The sequence below is a fragment of the Bolinopsis microptera genome, chromosome 2 (genome assembly GCF_026151205.1).
Source record: "Bolinopsis microptera isolate Bmic1 chromosome 2, MBARI_Bmic_1.0, whole genome shotgun sequence".
NCBI lineage: Eukaryota > Metazoa > Ctenophora > Tentaculata > Lobata > Bolinopsidae > Bolinopsis > Bolinopsis microptera.
In genome coordinates this window covers 5519896-5538338 of record NC_087073.1, presented here as the reverse complement: position 1 = coordinate 5538338, position 18443 = coordinate 5519896, and the positions used below count along the sequence as shown (strand labels likewise).

Sequence of the window (18443 nt, the reverse complement as noted above, 5' to 3'; positions counted from 1 at the left end):
CCATTGTTTTATTTGGCTCAGAGGTTGTTTAAAGATGAAATTCACAATGAATGAAAGTAAAAACTTAAAATCACAGTGAATGAAATTATGTAAAAGATCCCGGTCAAAATCCCGGCAAATTTGAGTGATTGACCGGGACCGGGACCGGGACTGGGACCAAGAATCCTGAATTAACCGGGACCGGGACCGGGATCATAAATCAGCATTTGACCGGGACCGGGACCGCGACCGGGATGAAAAATGTGACTTGACTCGGTTGACCGGGACCGGGACCGGGACCGGGATAGCTCAAAATTGCCAATCCCGGTACCGGGATTCCCGGTCACCTCCTGTTGCAAGCATTGACTTACTATAATTGTATGAAGCATTTATCACTTTGAAATCGAATTAGAAATCATTGAGTTATGCATTCATGTGCAATATTTAAGGGCCAATTCTGACATAACATGGGCAATACCCCATCTGCTAGTAATAGTGATCAAAGATATAAGATATTTTGGAGCGAATAATGATTCAAATAACGATTATTTTATCAATAGCTCATAATATATCTCCAGGTGTAGCCTGCTATGATGACGGTGATAATCCCCAAAGTACAGGTACCCATGGATTTCGGGGTCCAATATCTTGGATCTCCATCTCACAGTAATCTCAAGTTTCTACTTGAAAGTGGAGAAGAACTTCTAGCCAACTCTATGATAATCTCTTACAACAGCCCAGTTATTGAGAATTTAACTACAAATCTTTTCCAATCCACTATTGAAGTACAAGATTTCTCCAAAGATGCAGTTCAATGTTTTCTTGAGGCTTCATATTCTGGGGACGTAAAGAAGATCTCAAGGTCTAATTTTCGTGAAGTGAACAAAATGGGCCATGTTTTTGATGTTGCTTGGATTGTTGACAGATGCTACAAATACTTCAAATCTTTAACAGAAACTGTGAATGTGAATAACTATACTGAGCAACTGTTTGTGTTTGAAGAGGCAATGTTCATGTTCATTACACTAAAAAAGAGAAACTTTGTTGAATTAGTTATCACAAAGTTTACATCCCTGACCACGTGCACTGAACATTTTGTAACAAAGTATCTCAGTGACATTTCATCTTGCTCTTCAACAACTCTTGATGTGATAATCGAGATGACAGGAAAAGAGGAATACATTTTGATACAAGTTCTAGTAAATCACCTGGAAAATAACAATTGTGTTATTGATCCCAACACTCGATGCATATTGGAGAATGTAACATTTTCATCGCGTGAAGCAGCTCACAAGCCTTTGTATCTGGAATTAATTGAGAAATTGGAGAGTATTGACAATCCATCAAAAGAGGATTTCAAGTTGATTGTTGGACTTCTCAAACGGTTCTATAGTGCTTCATCTGAAAGTCAAGTAGTGGTAAAAAAGGCAGGGTCTGTTCCTTACTTATTCCATAATTTTCAACAGTTGCAAGATATTAATGATCTGAACACTCTTGCAACTTTCTTAGAAAAATCTCCGCTCGTTACAAACAGCTACATTTTCTACGATGCTGTTTTCTGCTGGTTGTTTGATAAATCCCTTTTTCCAACAAACAATCCATTTGTTACAATCACAAACCAATTTGTGACTAAGTTTTCTGATATTATGACAAGTAGAGGTTGGGATCCTTTACCTCGTGAGTACATTGATACGGAATACAAGAATAATCCGGTATATGGTGGTTTCACTGCTAAGATACTAAAGAATGTCCACATGGTAACTGAAAATAAGCTCAGCTATAAGCGTATCGTCTCTACCTCTCAATACACACCTGATGAACTATTTAGGAGAGATCACGACATCAAGTTTCAATATAAACAGAGTGCATTTGACTGTCAAAGAGAGGGGCACTGTGGTTTCATCCTGCGTGTTACTGCTGCTTCGGATAAACAAGATGATTCGTTTAATATACAGCTTGTTACTGATCCTGACCTCTACCCTGATGATCTACATTTTCACGAAGAAACATCCTCTGTGATAGGGGATTTTCACCTAGCTCTAGATATAGATGTTGTTGGTTTTAAAATATGAAGGATATGCCGATAACATGGTACGGTAAACCGTGTAAAGATACAACCTCCAGATACTGGTATTGGGGGGCAAACCAGTTTTTTAATGGCCGTTATTGCGAAGGATATTCACCGACGGGAGACGTGAAGTTTAAACAGATCCGTTACCTTAGTTCTTCTTCTAGGATAAGTATTGTTGTTTACTTTAGCTCAAAAGCGAGCAGTTGATCAGAGTGGTTGAAGGAACTATTAAAGACATTAACTCTGATAACAGGGAGGATAAGGAAAATACTGCTGCTAATACTGAGCTGTGTCACTCTGTTATACAATACGGACACATAGAGGGGAAACTCTGATGTTAACTGCAGTAAAACTAGTGTCTTCAATCAACTGTGTACTATAGAACATGATAAACACTACACACCACTGACACTAAACAGTGACCAATACACTAAAAACCAGCGCTGTGGTATCGTGATCTTAGTACTTTCTATCTTTATTAATTTTGTCAATACAATAGTAATGATAATTTTGTGTCTGTGAAGGATTTGGATAATGTTTCTTTTACCCATTATTAGTTATACAGTTGTTAGTTCTATGACTATATTATTTTAATGGCTCAATGTAACGCTTTTTAACCTTTGTTTATCTTAATTATTGATTTAGCATTTATGTCTGATGGAGAGGCGAGTTATCGTTTTGTAATGTGTAGTCCTGTGAATGTACCATTAACACATAATATTAATGTTTTTAGTCCACTAATCAACGAGCAAGCTCGACTCTCAGGGGTGCATGCACTGTGAGATCAATTTTATTAGTTTTGTGATTTAGCATTTATCATAAAAACAGCTAAACAGTCTTAGTTAATCTTTATTTTCTTCTTTTGAAATTGTTTTTTATCGATTTGTTATTAAAATTTATTAATTCAGTGCATGCAAATTGTAAGCATCTATTACAATAGTATATTTTACTAAACAGTAACAATTTAAAAGATTAGATTTGTCGGTATTGGATGCTCTTTTTAGGTATTCGTTGTATGCTAATTTTGTGACACAAAATTTCCGTTCTTTTTCAATTCATGAGTTGTTTCTTGATGATACTCTTTGCAAGTGTTGATTGTAGAATTTAGAAAGCATCTGTCACTTTTAAAATCAAATTATAATAAATCATCGAGTTATGCTCAATTCATGTGCAATGGGGTTCGCCCATTTAACATGGGCAGATACGATGCCCCATTTGCTAATTTAAAAGTGAACATAGGATTTTGGAGCGAATTTAAATGATTCAAATAACGATTATTTTATCAATAGCTCATAATATATCTCCAGGTGTAGCCTGCTATGATGACGGTGATAATCCCCAAAGTACAGGTACCCATGGATTTCGGGGTCCAATATCTTGGATCTCCATCTCACAGTAATCTCAAGTTTCTACTTGAAAGTGGAGAAGAACTTCTAGCCAACTCTATGATAATCTCTTACAACAGCCCAGTTATTGAGAATTTAACTACAAATCTTTTCCAATCCACTATTGAAGTACAAGATTTCTCCAAAGATGCAGTTCAATGTTTTCTTGAGGCTTCATATTCTGGGGACGTAAAGAAGATCTCAAGGTCTAATTTTCGTGAAGTGAACAAAATGGGCCATGTTTTTGATGTTGCTTGGATTGTTGACAGATGCTACAAATACTTCAAATCTTTAACAGAAACTGTGAATGTGAACAACTATACTGAGCAACTGTTTGTGTTTGAAGAGGCAATGTTCATGTTCATTACACTAAAAAAGAGAAACTTTGTTGAATTAGTTATCACAAAGTTTACATCTCTGATAACTTGCACTAAAACTTTTGTAACAAAGTATCTCAGTGACATTTCATCTTGCCCTTCAACAACTCTTGATGTGATAATCGAGATGACAGGAAAAGAGGAATACATTCTGATACAAGTTCTAGTAAATCACCTGGAAAATAACAATTGTGTTATTGATCCCAACACTCGATGCATATTGGAGAATGTAACATTTTCATCGCGTGAAGCAGCTCACAAGCCTTTGTATCTGGAATTAATTGAGAAATTGGAGAGTATTGACAATCCATCAAAAGAGGATTTCAAGTTGATTGTTGGACTTCTCAAACGGTTCTATAGTGCTTCATCTGAAAGTAAAGTAGTGTTAAAAAAGGCAGAGTATGTTCCTTACTCATTCCACAATTTTCAGCAGTTACAAGATATTAATGATCTGAAAACTCTTGCAACTTTCTTAGAAGAATCTCCGCTCGTTACAAACAGCTACATTTTCTACGATGCTGTTTTCTGCTGGTTGTTTTATAAATCCCTTTTTCCAACAAACAATCCATTTGTTACAATCACAAACCAATTTGTGACTAAGTTTTCTGATATTATGAAAAGTAGAGGTTGGGATCCTTTACCTCGTGAGTACATTGATACGGAATACAAGAATAATCCGGTATATGGTGGTTTCACTGCTAAGATACTAAAGAATGTCCACATGGTAACTGAAAATAAGCTCAGCTATAATCGTATCGTTTCTACCTCTGAATACACACCTGATGCACTATTTAGTAGAGATCACGACATCAAGTTTAAATTCAAACAGGATAGATTGGGTAGATTTGACTGTCAAAGAGAGGGGCACTGCGGCTTCATCCTGCGTGTTACTGCTGCTTCGGGTGAACAAGATGATTCTTTCAATATACAGCTTGTTACTGATCCTGATCTCTACCCTGATGACCTACATTTTCACGAAGAAACATCTTCTGGGTTCGGAGATTTCCATCTAGCTCTTGATATAAAATCAAGTGGTAATTACCACAAAGACACACCGATAACATGGTACGGTAAACCATGTAAAGATGCAACGTCTACATACTGGTGTTGGGGAGCGAACATGTTATTTGCATTTAGCGAGGGTGGGCGTCCACCATCAGATTACGTGAGTTATGTTCGGTACCGTTTTCTTGGTTTTGCTGATAAGGAAATGCTCCCGCCGTCAAGACACGGTGTCCTGACATATAATAGTAATCTTAGATTTGGTACTCCTCCTGAGATAAGTATTGTTGTTTATTTTGGATCAGAATCGAGCACTTTATCAGCGTAGTTGAGCTGCGTTGTGAGGGCTGTCACACTGTGACGTCACTCTCTGTTATACAATACAGACACGCATCATGACAGGAAAAGTTCGACATTAAATTCACTAAAACTAGACCCTACAACGAACTACATGACACAGCACTTTCAAACAATGATCAATAGACTCAAAGCCATCTGGAGGTACAATTGATGTCATCGTCATAGTTTGTTGACTTAACTAGATGATTAAATGCATGCAGATTTTTAGTGCCCATAAGTTTTGATTAAAAATGTAATATTTTTGTATATAAAACCACAACGATTAAGCTGGTTAGTATAGGACCGAATATTTTTTTGGATTTGCCTGTTTACTCCAGTAGCAGGCAGGGGTTGAGTGTGCACTTCACTGCATAGAGTTTTTTGCTACTGAATCGGGTTAAATAGGTCATTGGTAACTCAAATCACCGAGGGGCACAATTTGAATCGCTAGTCCCAGTCCTACAGGGCGAAATTTCTAAATTGCCCTCAGTCGCAAATTTGGGATTTTTGTATCTCGGCTTCTAAAAGACTTAGAGACTTGAACATTAGCTTAAAATAACCGCAATAGCCTTATTTATATACAGGTTATGAAGCAATATAAGGTCTCAAGTGCCTAGTTTTAAAGATATTCACGAAAAACTGTTTTTTGGCTCATCGCAGCCTGAATTACCGGATCATTTTTGTATCTCGAGCTACAAAGGTCGCAGAAACTTCTCTGATATTGAAAAATATTCGCACTGAAGCACTGAGCACATTTATATAAGACTTATGAATTATTATATGCTCTAAAATGCTTATCTGTAGAGATATTAGCAAAAATCGGTAATTTTGGCTATACCAATTCAAATTTGGTAATTCGTTTTGTCTTTTTGTTGCAAATTTTCACGTTGCAATTTTCAAGATGCGGTTTGTGGCTATCGATAGGGCTTTATATGCTATTGTATGGTTTTGATACGATCCTTCAGCACCTGACATAGGCAATAGGGGTCACAAACCCTGAAATTTCAGGAACTGCGTGCAGTGGCCGAGATTAATATTTGATAATTACTTGAACTCTTGACTCACATACATCTTTTCAACGGTTAGTTGGACATCTTAAGCCAGTATTTAACGTTCAGTAAAACTTTTGATGTATTTGTAGCTCAGGTGATGTGCCCCATAACCTCACGCCTGAGTGACAGTGGGCCTTATCGATCATGAGCCACAAATCACAATGACTTTGGGCCTCAGTGACAAGGGCATTCGTACTCTTGGCTTAAATTGGCTCTTTGTTAGTATCATCAATCAGGTTTATAACTTCTATAGAAGTTAGATATAGATATATATCTATATCTATATCAGATGATATAGATATCATCTGCCGGTCCAGTGTCCACCTGTCTCTTTGAGATTCATTATTACTTCAAGTTCAGTCATTTCGCTTCTGTTTAACTGTAGGCGTAATAAGGGACTTCAGTCCAGCAATATCTCTAGATTTAGCAATATCTGGTTTCGCTATTAATTGTGTTCAACAAGCAAGATTGTAAGTTTTCAGTCCTACTGCCCCAAAATATTGGCCCCCAGATCACTGGTAATGCTGGAGTACTGGTAATGCACATTGTACATGGTAATGCTGATTTTTTGCTTAACATAGCTCTTTTTTAAGTTCCTTTTTCAGCAGGACTTTTCCCTGTCATACTGGCATAAAAACAGATTCACCTCCTTTATCTCTAAATATAATCTTGAACCTGGGCTCTACAGGTTATCGAATGTCTACCAACCTCGTGCCCCAATTATTGTAAGCCCCAGGACCTGTGGCACCTGCAACTTTGGGTCCTAGAACTTCGGGCCCAACGATACCTGTCCCTCAGTGACTCTGTGCCCCACATAAATCTAATTTATGACTCAATTTAAGTTGTATATATGCTGAGATGGACATTCGGTAACCTGTAGAGCCCAGGATCAAGATTATATTTGTATAGATAAAGGCCAGTATGATAGAGAAGACTGCTGAAAACGAACTTAAAATTTTTAAAAAGAGCTATGTTAAGCAAAAATCAGCATTACCACATGTGCAATGTGCATTATACCAGTACTCCAGCATTACCAGTGATCTGGGGGCCAATATTTTTGGGCAGTAGGACTGAAAACTTACAAACTTGCTTGTTGAACACAATTAATAGCGAAACCAGATATTGCTAAATCTAGAGATATTGCTGGACTGAAGTCCCTTATTACGCCTACAGTTAAACAGAAGCGAAATGACTGAACTTGAAGTAATAATGAATCTCAAAGAGACAGGTGGACACTGGACCGGCAGATGATATCTATATCATCTGATATAGATATAGATATATATCTATATCTAACTTCTATAGAAGTTATAAACCTGATTGATGATACTAACAAAGAGCCAATTTAAGCCAAGAGTACGAATGCCCTTGTCACTGAGGCCCAAAGTCATTGTGATTTGTGGCTCATGATCGATAAGGCCCACTGTCACTCAGGCGTGAGGTTATGGGGCACATCACCTGAGCTACAAATACATCAAAAGTTTTACTGAACGTTAAATACTGGCTTAAGATGTCCAACTAACCGTTGAAAAGATGTATGTGAGTCAAGAGTTCAAGTAATTATCAAATATTAATCTCGGCCACTGCACGCAGTTCCTGAAATTTCAGGGTTTGTGACCCCTATTGCCTATGTCAGGTGCTGAAGGATCGTATCAAAACCATACAATAGCATATAAAGCCCTATCGATAGCCACAAACCGCATCTTGAAAATTGCAACGTGAAAATTTGCAACAAAAAGACAAAACGAATTACCAAATTTGAATTGGTATAGCCAAAATTACCGATTTTTGCTAATATCTCTACAGATAAGCATTTTAGAGCATATAATAATTCATAAGTCTTATATAAATGTGCTCAGTGCTTCAGTGCGAATATTTTTCAATATCAGAGAAGTTTCTGCGACCTTTGTAGCTCGAGATACAAAAATAATCCGGTAATTCAGGCTGCGATGAGCCAAAAAACAGTTTTTCGTTAATATCTTTACAACTAGGCACTTGAGACCTTATATTGCTTCATAACTTGTATATAAATAAGGCTATTGCAGTTATTTTGAGCCAATATTCAAGTCTCTAAGTCTTTTAGAAGCCGAGATACAAAAATCCCAAATTTGCGACTGAGGGCAATTTAGAAATTTCGCCCTGTAGGACTGGGAATAGCGATACAAATTGTGCCCCTCGGTGATTTGAGTTACCAATGACCTATTTAACCCGATTTAGTAGCAAAAAACTCTATGCAATGAAGTGCACACTCAACCCCTGCCTGCTACTGGAGTAGTTGTATTGATTTTACGATTTATCGTCCGCTTACGAAGTTGATTTACAAGTGAACTCTTAACCAGATTTGATTACCTCCTGAGAAATAAATGGAGGCCAATCTGATATTGATTATTTTAAAGTTTTAAGACAGTTTCCACATCAGGATTATTGAATTACAGCCCAACACAATCTTAGACGGTTTATAATGATGAAACATTGACGTGTTTCGATTTCGCCCAGTTTGCCATTAATCAAAAGAAATTCCAAAACGTGGAAATGTTCGCCACTTCACTGAGCACTCCTTCTCATTAATAAGTGACCATCTGACCAGTACCAGCATCTCCGCTGAGTGTCTGATTGTAGTTTTACTCACTCTTTTTACTTCTCGAAAATGTGTCTAATTTCTAATACAATTTATAAATTTGTTTTTGTGTTTATGAATTATGATCAGCTGACCTGTTAACCTCTAATTTATAAAATTGAAGTCTAAATGTTTGATAAATGGGTCTCCGACATTCTCACGTGATCTTCTTCGGCTGCTCAGCATTCTTCCTCACGTTCAGTGGATACGTCTACATCACTGAGAGATCAGATAAAAAGGTACTACACTGACTACCATTTGTCTTCTGTAACTTACAGATTCTATTTAGACGAGTTTCTGGAGATAAACTTTAGCAGTTAAACTTAACCCTTGTGTAGTTCAGTTATTACTGATATGGCAGATAAAGTTGTTCCAAATTTGTGGACCTCTATTGACTGTCATGATGTATTGGGTCTGGCTGTGGGCCGAATGTGCTACATTTAATTTTGATTATTACACCTCATTTCTTCAGAAATTAAAGACAGGTGCTGTTCGCGACATCGACCGTTACCAGAAAAAGTTAGCTGACCGTCTACAAAAGCAAGCAGAATTAGATAAGAACGGTATTATTTCCACTACTAGTTACCTTAATGTTTTGAATCAATTATCGTGTTAAGGCCAGAGGGGGGGGGGGGTAAATGGCACTTTTCTAGTTTTCACATATTTGATAATAGCTGCTGGAGACGAACAAGAAGAAAAAAACCAGATCAAAATCTGACCTTGCGTTCCTGAGATATCGCACGCTAAATTTTGAGGTTTACCTGTAATTACATGTTGAACTGGATCTTTAAACGGCTGTAACTTTTTTGACCTTTCGATATCTTAGTTTAGAAAACCGGCCAATCCCTGATCTTGAGGTTTGGTACAGTGGTTCCTTAGACAATTATCCTCATTTATTATGTGAGCGATTTTTGTTATTTGACTCGGTTCTTGAATTATGAGGTTAACCATGTCAAAAATTCGGAAAATTTAGCTGGTTAACCTCATAATTCGAGAACCGAGTCAAATAAAAAAAAATCGGTCACATAATAAATGAGGATAATTGTCTAAGGAACCACTGTACCAAACCTCAAGATCAGGGAGTGGCCGGTTTTCTCAACTAAGGAATCGAAAGGTCAAATTAAGCACAAATATTTTAAACGCAATTTTCGGATTGGATTAAATATTGGCTTATAAATCAAGAGGCTTGCATATAATGAACATATTGACACGGGTGCAGAGTTGAGTCTGTACGGAACCTAGTAGTTTCAGATCCTTGTTTAACTTGCCGTACAGCAAGGTCATCCACTACTTTAGCCCGGCGAGGCACATAACTCCCTCTACAACTCCATGACAAATGTTTCATATATACTAGCCGAGTTCACAAGAATATATCCTTGTGTTTGAGAAGAGCTCGTTAGAACTGCTTCCTTTCCCTTCAGTATCCCACAGTCTCTCGAGTTTCGTAACTGCCAGAGAACTCTCTTAAACAATTACTAGACTCGGTGATTATAAATCAAGAGGCTTGCATATAATGAACATATTGACACGGGTGCAGAGTTGAGTCTGTACGGAACCTAGTAGTTTCAGATCCTTGTTTAACTTATATACGACGATTTCGAATATATTTCATTGAACTAATTGAAGATATTATGTAGATATTATGAACAGGAAGGCAAACCTTGTTTCACACTTCTTCATTTCAGAAAATGGTGCGGAAGAGACAAGCTAACATGGAGAGGTTTGCGGGCAGTATTGCTAGTCTTGTTGGCGGAGAAAAGCAAAAGAACCGATCTGGTCAAAGAATCGGCAAACCTAAGTTTCAACTAGACAGAAAAAAGGAAAGAAAGCTTAAGAAAGAAGCTAAGAAGGAGAAAAGGATAACACACATTCTCCTGAAAGCAGGAGCACAACTTCCTGAAGCTGGGGAGCCTGGCAAAGCAGTCAATAATAATGATAAGGTGAGCAAAGAGAAAAAGAATAAACCCAAAAAGACCTTAGTCGTCAGCAGAGAGAATATTCAGTCGTTACAGTCTAAACAAGACATGATTTACAAATCTGCTGGAAGCAGTAAAATGACTCCAGAAGAAGCCGAGGTTGCCAATAAGAAAGAGGATAGAGTTATTAAAGATATGGGTAAACGCTTGGGTTTTAGAAAGAAAGGAGACGACATAACACCCAAGTCAATAGATGCAGATGGTCTAGGCTATGTCTTGCATTTCAAAGACGACAGCAAGAAAAAGGAGAAGCAAAAAGAGCTAGCGGAATCTGCTGCTGACGACTTATTTAAAGATCTTGATGACTCTGGCGATGAAACCAAGAAACCTGACGAAGGTGAAGATGATGATTCTGATTTTGATGATTTCGGTGAGGAGGATCAGGTTGATGAAGAGTTTTCTATGGATGAGGAAGGTGGGTTTGATGAGGACACTCCCATGTCAGGAGGAGAAGAAGATGCTGAAGAAATACCTCCAGAAGATGAAGAATTCTCTGATGAGGATTGCAAGATGAAGCAGAAACTAACGTCGAGAAAGACGCAGAAGGTGATGCTCTTAATAACGAAGAGGAAACAAATTCATCTATAACGAAGGTTGAAACCCCTGCCCCCACAACATATTTACCACCTCACCTTAGAAACCTTGATCCTAACGCTATCTTGAAAAGGAAAATACGAGGTTACGTCAACAAAGTCTCTACCTCAAACATCAAACAGATTTTAACCGACGTTGAACTCGTGTATCAAGACTACCCCCGAGGAGAAGTGAACAGGGCAATCCTAGAGGCTGTCTCCCGGTCACTCCTCATCAACACCATCATGCCCGCTAGGTTGTGTGCTGAGCACATATTACTCATCGCTTGTATGACGGCTAATATTGGTCCCGAGTTTGTTAGTCCATTGCTTGAGGATCTAGCTGAGAAACTTACCGAAGAGATGACTGAAAGACACGGAAAACTGCTCAACAACATTGTTTCGATGATTTGCTTTCTATATGCTTTGAAAGTCGTGTCCTGCAACTTGATATTTGAAATCATTAGAACTCTGTTGAAATCTTTTACTGAGGCTGATTTAGAAGTTCTGCTTTACATCTTCAAATCTGTCGGGCTCGATATCCGCAAAGATGATCCTCAAGCACTGAAAGACATTGTTCAGATTGTCAATGAAACTGGTGCCAAAATCAAAGAAAAATCATCGCGATTCATTTGGTTTGTCGAAACACTAACCGCAGTGAAGAACAACAACGTCAACAAAATTCCAAACTACGACAAATCTGATATTACTGAGATCCAGAAAGCGTACAAAGCTGCAGTAAAACAAGCTCCAAACAACCTCCAAGTCACATTAAGAGACCTGCTGGACGCTAAAACTAAAGGAAGGTGGTGGGTTATAGGGGCCGCTTGGACCGGGTTGGAAGAGAATAGAAAGGTGAAACAGGTGGAGTTTGATAGTAAGTTGCTGGCACTTGCTAAGAAGAACCACATGAACACAGAGGTTAGACGGAATGTTTTCTGTGTTTTGATGTCCTCAGAGGACTACGAGCATTGCTTTGTGAAGATGATGAAACTCAATGTCAAGGACAAGCAAGAGCGAGAGATCATTTATGTGACTGTTCTATGTGCTTTGAAGTGTAAGACTTTCAATCCTTACTATGTCAATGTTATCAAGAAGTTTTGTGAACATAGTAAGAATTATCAGATAACCATGCAGTTTTCAATTTGGGACAGGTTGAAGGATCTGAAGTCTCTGAATGCTACCAAAACTAGGAACTTTATTTTACTTTTGTCATCCTTGATCTCAAACAAAACTATTTCATTATCAGTTCTTAAAATCGTAAATTTTGCAGAGATTGGCACTGATGATGTTGACTTTTTCAAAGAATTATTCCGTAAGATTTTGAATGTATCAGAGGTTCTGATAACTGAAATATTTGGACGTTTACAACCGTTACCTCTAGACAATCTTAAAAATGGGATCAAAGTGTTTCTGAAACATTTCCTTAAACCTGAGTTAAATGCAGAGGAGAAGAAGAATCTTAGAATTGCTTTGAAGTGCTTTTGATTTCGTGTGACTGGGTCGACGGACAGATAATTTATTAAGTCACTGAGTAGCTTTTATTCAAATGTTATTCTCTAAGAATCCAATAATTTATTTTATTTTTACCCATGATGTGTTTCTGTCTATTATCCTAGCTGAACGAACGATTACCATGATTTTAACTGCGTTTTGTTAAATTGTGATGTTTGATTGGTTACTATATGTTCGTCTGCATTGATTACATCTTTACCAGTTCTCTACTCTTGCTGAACTCTATTGCATATAACCTTATTTTCAATACTGATCAATCAAATATAAATCAGGATGTCCGTTTAGCTGGCACAAGTATGGATGATTTGGAGGATGAAGAGCCCGCGGAGCCCAACTATTTTGACAAGTATAAAGAACTAAAGGTACGTTCTCCTGGTGTCACACAATCACATTATCTTATTGATTTTATCGTTATAATTATTATAACCCAGTCTCGATTTAACAATTTTTTGAGTAGATTTGGTTTCACTCATTGACATTAACGATGCTTTCAGAGGAAGTTACACTTTCTGTTGTACGAGAACCAGACATACCAGGATGAACTACGCCAGGCTCAGAAAAAGATGCTTCAGGTTAGATTTTAGCGAGAAAATTATTTGACGAATTGGCAATTATATCCTGGCGGAAAATTCCAAAATTATTATAAGAGGCCGGGTCTGTAGTCGCTTAAACCCAGATTTTCCACTGTGCATCTTTACTTATCACTGACGGGAAATCGATAGTATACAGTACACACAGATGGTCTTTTCAGAGCTTGCAAACTTAGTAATTGTGACTTAAAATTGCTGCTAAGTGTTTCCCAACAAGAACAGTCGTCAGTAATGTTATAATAATATGTATCCTGACAGGTGACAAGAGATAAGAACTTCCTGCTAGAACGACTGATGAAGTACGAAGGAGTTACAAGCGAGTCAGACTCAGATGACGAGGCTAAACTAAGCGAGACAAGAGTAGACAAGGCTTCTCTCCTGCACCTCCCTCCTTCAAACGACCAAACGTGCTGGCTGTAACACCGGGCCACACTCCGGCTTCCATCACCATGCCTTCACCCAGAGGCATCATGATGCAGGTGAATTTAAATTGTGCTATTATGTTTCATGTTCCAGATGGTAGGTTTCGTTCGCGTTGTATTGATCGCACCTGTTTTTAGTTCTCAAATTTCATAATTTTGAAATTTTAATTTTAATCGGAAACTCGTTTAAAACCCACGAAAAAAAGAAAATCATTCTTTAACTGACCTCATAAATTTTCAGAGCCCAAACAACGAAAGTCCCCGACCAAACCACAGTCCGACAGTACCCAGTCCAACAAATGCGACCTTCCCCAGTCCAGCTCACACAGCGACCCTCACAACTACTACCAGCAGTCCCAAGAATAGCCCTCGGTCAAGAAAAGCAAGTTCGAACGACACAGGAAAACAAGCACTGCCCAGGAAGATCCCTTTCCCATCATCAGAGTCTAATATCGGTCCTGGTTCCAAACAGATCACCAGATTACCGTCGGTTAGTCAGGAAGAGCCCTCGGTTTCATTCTGCTCTCATGTTGAAAACGGAGTTCAGTGTACTACTGAGATTACGAAAAAGTCAAAAACAAAACTGTGTGGTGCACATAGAAGGATGTTGAACAAAAAGAAAAAGCAACAAAATGCCGGTGAACCTGATAACATCGTGTTAAATTCGCCTAACCCTCACACGCCATCATCAACTCTGGCATCTTCTCCTGCTTCCCTGACCTCACAATCTCCTCACCCCACCCCAAATAACTCTAACGATGGGATGATGTCACAAGGCATGCTCCATTCTACTCATATGAACTATAACCGACCACCAAATGCTTCAGTTCCTCCTCAAAACTTCCCTCGACCTCCTCACATGTTCCCTCAAAACCCTCAGATGCAACACCTTCAGATGCAGCAGTACCAGCTTCAGATGAAACGGATGATGTTTCAGAATCCCAAAGAATACTATGCTCAGCAACAGCAGTTTCAGCAGTTTCAGCAACAGCAAGCTCAGCATTACCAACAGCAGCAACAAAGAGCACAGCAACTCCACCAAGGTGCAAATGTGCCAACTTCTTCTGCTGCCGGTCCTAGTGGTGTACCAGCTCAGCCGCCAGCTCAACCTGGTAATCCAACCCAGTCTGGTAACCAAAACATGCTGCCTCCTTCTGCTTCAAAAGAGCAACAGCCTGAACCAAAGAGCAAACCTCCGGCTTCTAACAGTAACGCTCCTTCTGCACCAGAGGTAACTCAACCACAAGCCACTTCGACTCCTAAACATTCTCCAAGTCAGAAGTCAAGTAGCTCGAGCCAGAAGTCTAATTCTAATCAACAACAACAGATGCATCAGATTCAAGTGAATTCACAGAATACATCTGCTAATCATCCGAGTTCTATGCCTGTGCAACCAATGCTAACACAACCTAGCAGCAGCTCAAGCCATTCAACTCCTAGCCAACCGAAGCAAGGATCCAACAATTCACAGCAGCACTCAAATCAGCAACATAAATCAAGCAGTCGTAAACAATCGCCCTCAACTCAAAAGTCTGAGGGAACTCATTCAAACAGACAACCCATTGTCCCGGTTTCCCTGAATCAGCAGTCTAGCGGGCCAAACAATGTGAATCAGAATATGAGTCACCAGCAGCGCCACAATTCAGGTCCTATTTCAGCAGGCCAGCACCGACCTCAAATAACCAGTCCACGTCTTCAACAGTTCCCTCCAGGTGCGCATCCCTTGCAAGTTACACAACAACAACCTTCACCTGTGTCCCACACTCAACAAGTACTTCAAGCTCAGGCCATGAACTCAAGAAATGCCACCTCGCAAAGTCAGATGCAGCCTCCTCAATTACCTGCCAGTCAAGCTCAAAAAGCTCACAACCCAAATACTCAAGGACATCAGATGCCGAGCTCGCAGTCTCATCAGATACCGCTGTCCCAGCATCAGCTTCACCAGCAGCTCACTCCTAAACAGCTGGCACATTTGCAGGCACAGCAACAAAGACAGTTCCAGCTCCAGTTAGCAGCAGCTGCTCAACAGCAGAAGATAGCTCAGCATCAACAGGCTGCCAGACTTGCACAGAACCAACATTACGCCAACATGGGACTCAGTGCTTCTCCCAGATTCCCGTTGAACATTCCACAGCAACAGGCTCAACAGCAAGCACAACAACAGGCACAGCAACAGGCCCAACAAGCGCAAGCACAACAACAACAACAGGCACAACAACAAGCACAACAACAAGCGCAACAACAAGCGCAACAGCAAGCCAAACAGCAAGCGCAAGCACAACAGCAAGCTCAACAAATTCAGCAAGCTCAGCAACAACAAAAATCTGCCATGGCTGCTGCTGTTACGAGCTCAAACCACCCTCCTAGTGTCCCTTCAAAGAAGGAGCCAGAGAAGGCTCCAGAACAGCCGACATCTGGGGGTCCTGCTAAACCACCAGATCTGGGGGAGCTGCCTCCAGAACTACTAGCCGGATTAGACGCTTCATTGGAGGGTATGGAGGATGTGAGCTGATAGAATATTTTAGATCGTTCTACTGTGTCGCTGGATCAAGATGTATTGTTGCCGACGCTTGATAACTTCAATTCGAAAGAATGCGCATCGAGTCGCAAAGAAGACAATAGACACTTGGCTACCGTTTTAGTTTTCAGAGGAATTACGTGTGATGGATATTTAACTTTTGTACGATAAATTTCAATGAAAATTAAGCTAACGTAATATGAATATTTGTTGATTGATAGCCATAATATAAAATGCTTAATCGAAACAGTAACTTCCTCTTTATTAATGAATCCAATATCATTCGACGGCCAATATCTTTTGCACACGCAACTGTGTACATTTTTATTGAATAGTTGAATGTATTACTATGTTGTTATTGGATCAATTTTATAGTAATTATCATAAATACTTGGTATGCTTATGATATGAGAATTTAGATATATTGAGGTAATTTGATAATTTTTAACCTACTTTTGAGTTGTTTGTATTTGTCGGATAAGAGAATATTTACATGATGTTAATTGCAAGGGCCCAAGTCTTACCTGACTATTGATCCTACTTACAAGTTTAAAAGTAGGCATGTTCACGGTCAGAGTGCAGTCTGTGGACCACCTCCTTGACTGCACCAGTCGGTTCAAAAACTAGGATGAAACCTGAAGTTCGAAAATTCTAATAAAATTACAATTCGTACTTTCGAGCACATTTTGATAGACGCTTTAAATAACGAACAACATTCTGTCCTAGATGGGGGTCTATGTAAAATTAGGATGTGTGGTGGGGTTGATGATATCTGTATACGCACTTTGGATCGAACATCAAGTTTCCACCCGGTCAAACTACCTGGCTTTCTGTGATCTACATCAATATGCCAGCTGCTCCAGAGTTTTATCGTCAAAGTAAGTATTCATTTGATAGTGCTTTAGAATTTCAAAACTTAAATTAGATTTGCTTCGATGACCTTGATATTGTGAATTGCCCCTATACTATAGGTAAACTACTAATTGTCGCTTATATTTCGTTTTCATCCCAGGTATGCTAAAGGGTTCGGAATTATAGGTCCATTGCTTGGTGATGAGAGTCCTCTTAATCAACCAAACTGCTTATTTGGAATTGTATTTTTCCTTTTCTACCTTACGCTTGGTAAGTGTTTGCACGCTTGCAAGTAATGTTTATATTTGGAAAGGTTGATGTCATTGATAATGTTTGTAAAGTTTTCTGAATCACTTTTGACCCTTTGATAAATGGTCAGAAAAATTTCTACGCGAAATTGTTACAACACTTATCACCCTCCGTTATACTTTCAGATTCGGTCGCTCAGAAGTTCATTGTTATACAGTTGAAGTTCACTCTAAGTGCCTCCTCCCTTGTCATGTCCCTGTACCTCGCTTACATCTTGGCTTTTGTCTTAATCGACCTATGTCTTGTGTGTCTAGCCACATACGCTGTTAACTTTGGCTTGGCAGCCCCTGCTTTTGAAAACTATTTCTCTGCTTTGGATGAACGACGTAAAATCGCTGAAAAGAACGACTGATTGCAGTCTTGATTTGTTTTATACGCTATTGGAGCCTAGAATATCTCTATCTATAATCTATTCAGTATTAAATTGTTTATACATTTTTTGGATTTCTCTGCTATTTCTCTAGTCAGGTATTTGATCTTCCCAATTTTCGAAATTAAGAGTTGTTTCTGTATTTTTAAAGCTTTCTTGGTTTTTACTAGGTTATGATGTTTACTAATATTCTAGTTTTTATTTCGTTCAGTTTGTTATGCGGCAACCCGTTGGCTGTTGTAACTAAAGGTGTTTTATTTGCCATTTTAAAAGTGGTCCAACTTCAAACATCATAGTTTGGTAGGCGCGGAGCTTCGCAAAGGTAACAAACAATTCTTGTCAGTTTAAAGTCACGTGATCAAGCGCGCGCGCTTTTAGTTTATCAGAAGTCCCATTGGTGGCGCCAGAATCATGCGTCAAGAACGACAGCAAGTCTGTAAACAAAACACGATTTCTTTATTATATAAGAAAATTCCACTGATTAAACTTTCATCATC

General features: G+C 38.9%; 5 protein-coding genes across 6 annotated transcripts in view; 4 read left to right on the top strand and 1 right to left on the bottom strand.

Annotated features, from left to right (window-relative positions):
• The window catches only part of LOC134826332 (dynein light chain Tctex-type protein 2B-like), a 60222-nt gene that overhangs the window by 38598 nt on the left and 3181 nt on the right, over positions 1 to 18443 (bottom strand). The gene's annotated exons all lie outside the window — the stretch shown is intronic.
• LOC134811963 (uncharacterized) lies at positions 371 to 8757 on the top strand. 2 transcript variants are annotated; one of them, XM_063819131.1, is made up of 2 exons: positions 371 to 5480; positions 8481 to 8757. In XM_063819131.1, the coding sequence occupies exon 1, from the start codon at positions 3370 to 3372 to the stop codon at positions 5140 to 5142; it is 1773 nt and encodes a 590-aa protein (XP_063675201.1). In that variant the 5' UTR covers positions 371 to 3369; the 3' UTR covers positions 5143 to 5480; positions 8481 to 8757. The 2 variants fall into 2 exon arrangements, with proteins under 2 accessions (XP_063675201.1, XP_063675202.1); XM_063819132.1 differs by having other exon boundaries at positions 371 to 5490; positions 8363 to 8757.
• Positions 9295 to 12949, top strand: LOC134826363 (nucleolar MIF4G domain-containing protein 1-like). Its single transcript, XM_063838707.1, is given in 3 exon segments — positions 9295 to 9385; positions 10508 to 11309; positions 11312 to 12949. Coding segments are annotated over 2 exon segments (2346 nt in total). The 5' UTR covers positions 9295 to 9385; positions 10508 to 10510; the 3' UTR covers positions 12859 to 12949.
• LOC134811825 (transcription factor sma-9-like) lies at positions 13734 to 16844 on the top strand. The gene is made up of 2 exons (XM_063818918.1): positions 13734 to 13954; positions 14139 to 16844. The coding sequence occupies exons 1-2, from the start codon at positions 13925 to 13927 to the stop codon at positions 16407 to 16409; spliced, it is 2301 nt and encodes a 766-aa protein (XP_063674988.1). The 5' UTR covers positions 13734 to 13924; the 3' UTR covers positions 16410 to 16844.
• Positions 17118 to 18026, top strand: LOC134826720 (vitamin K epoxide reductase complex subunit 1-like protein 1; the record flags this gene model as incomplete). Its single annotated transcript, XM_063839209.1, is given in 3 exon segments — positions 17118 to 17293; positions 17428 to 17537; positions 17702 to 18026. Coding segments are annotated over 3 exon segments (513 nt in total), but the record flags the coding sequence as incomplete, so codon positions are not given.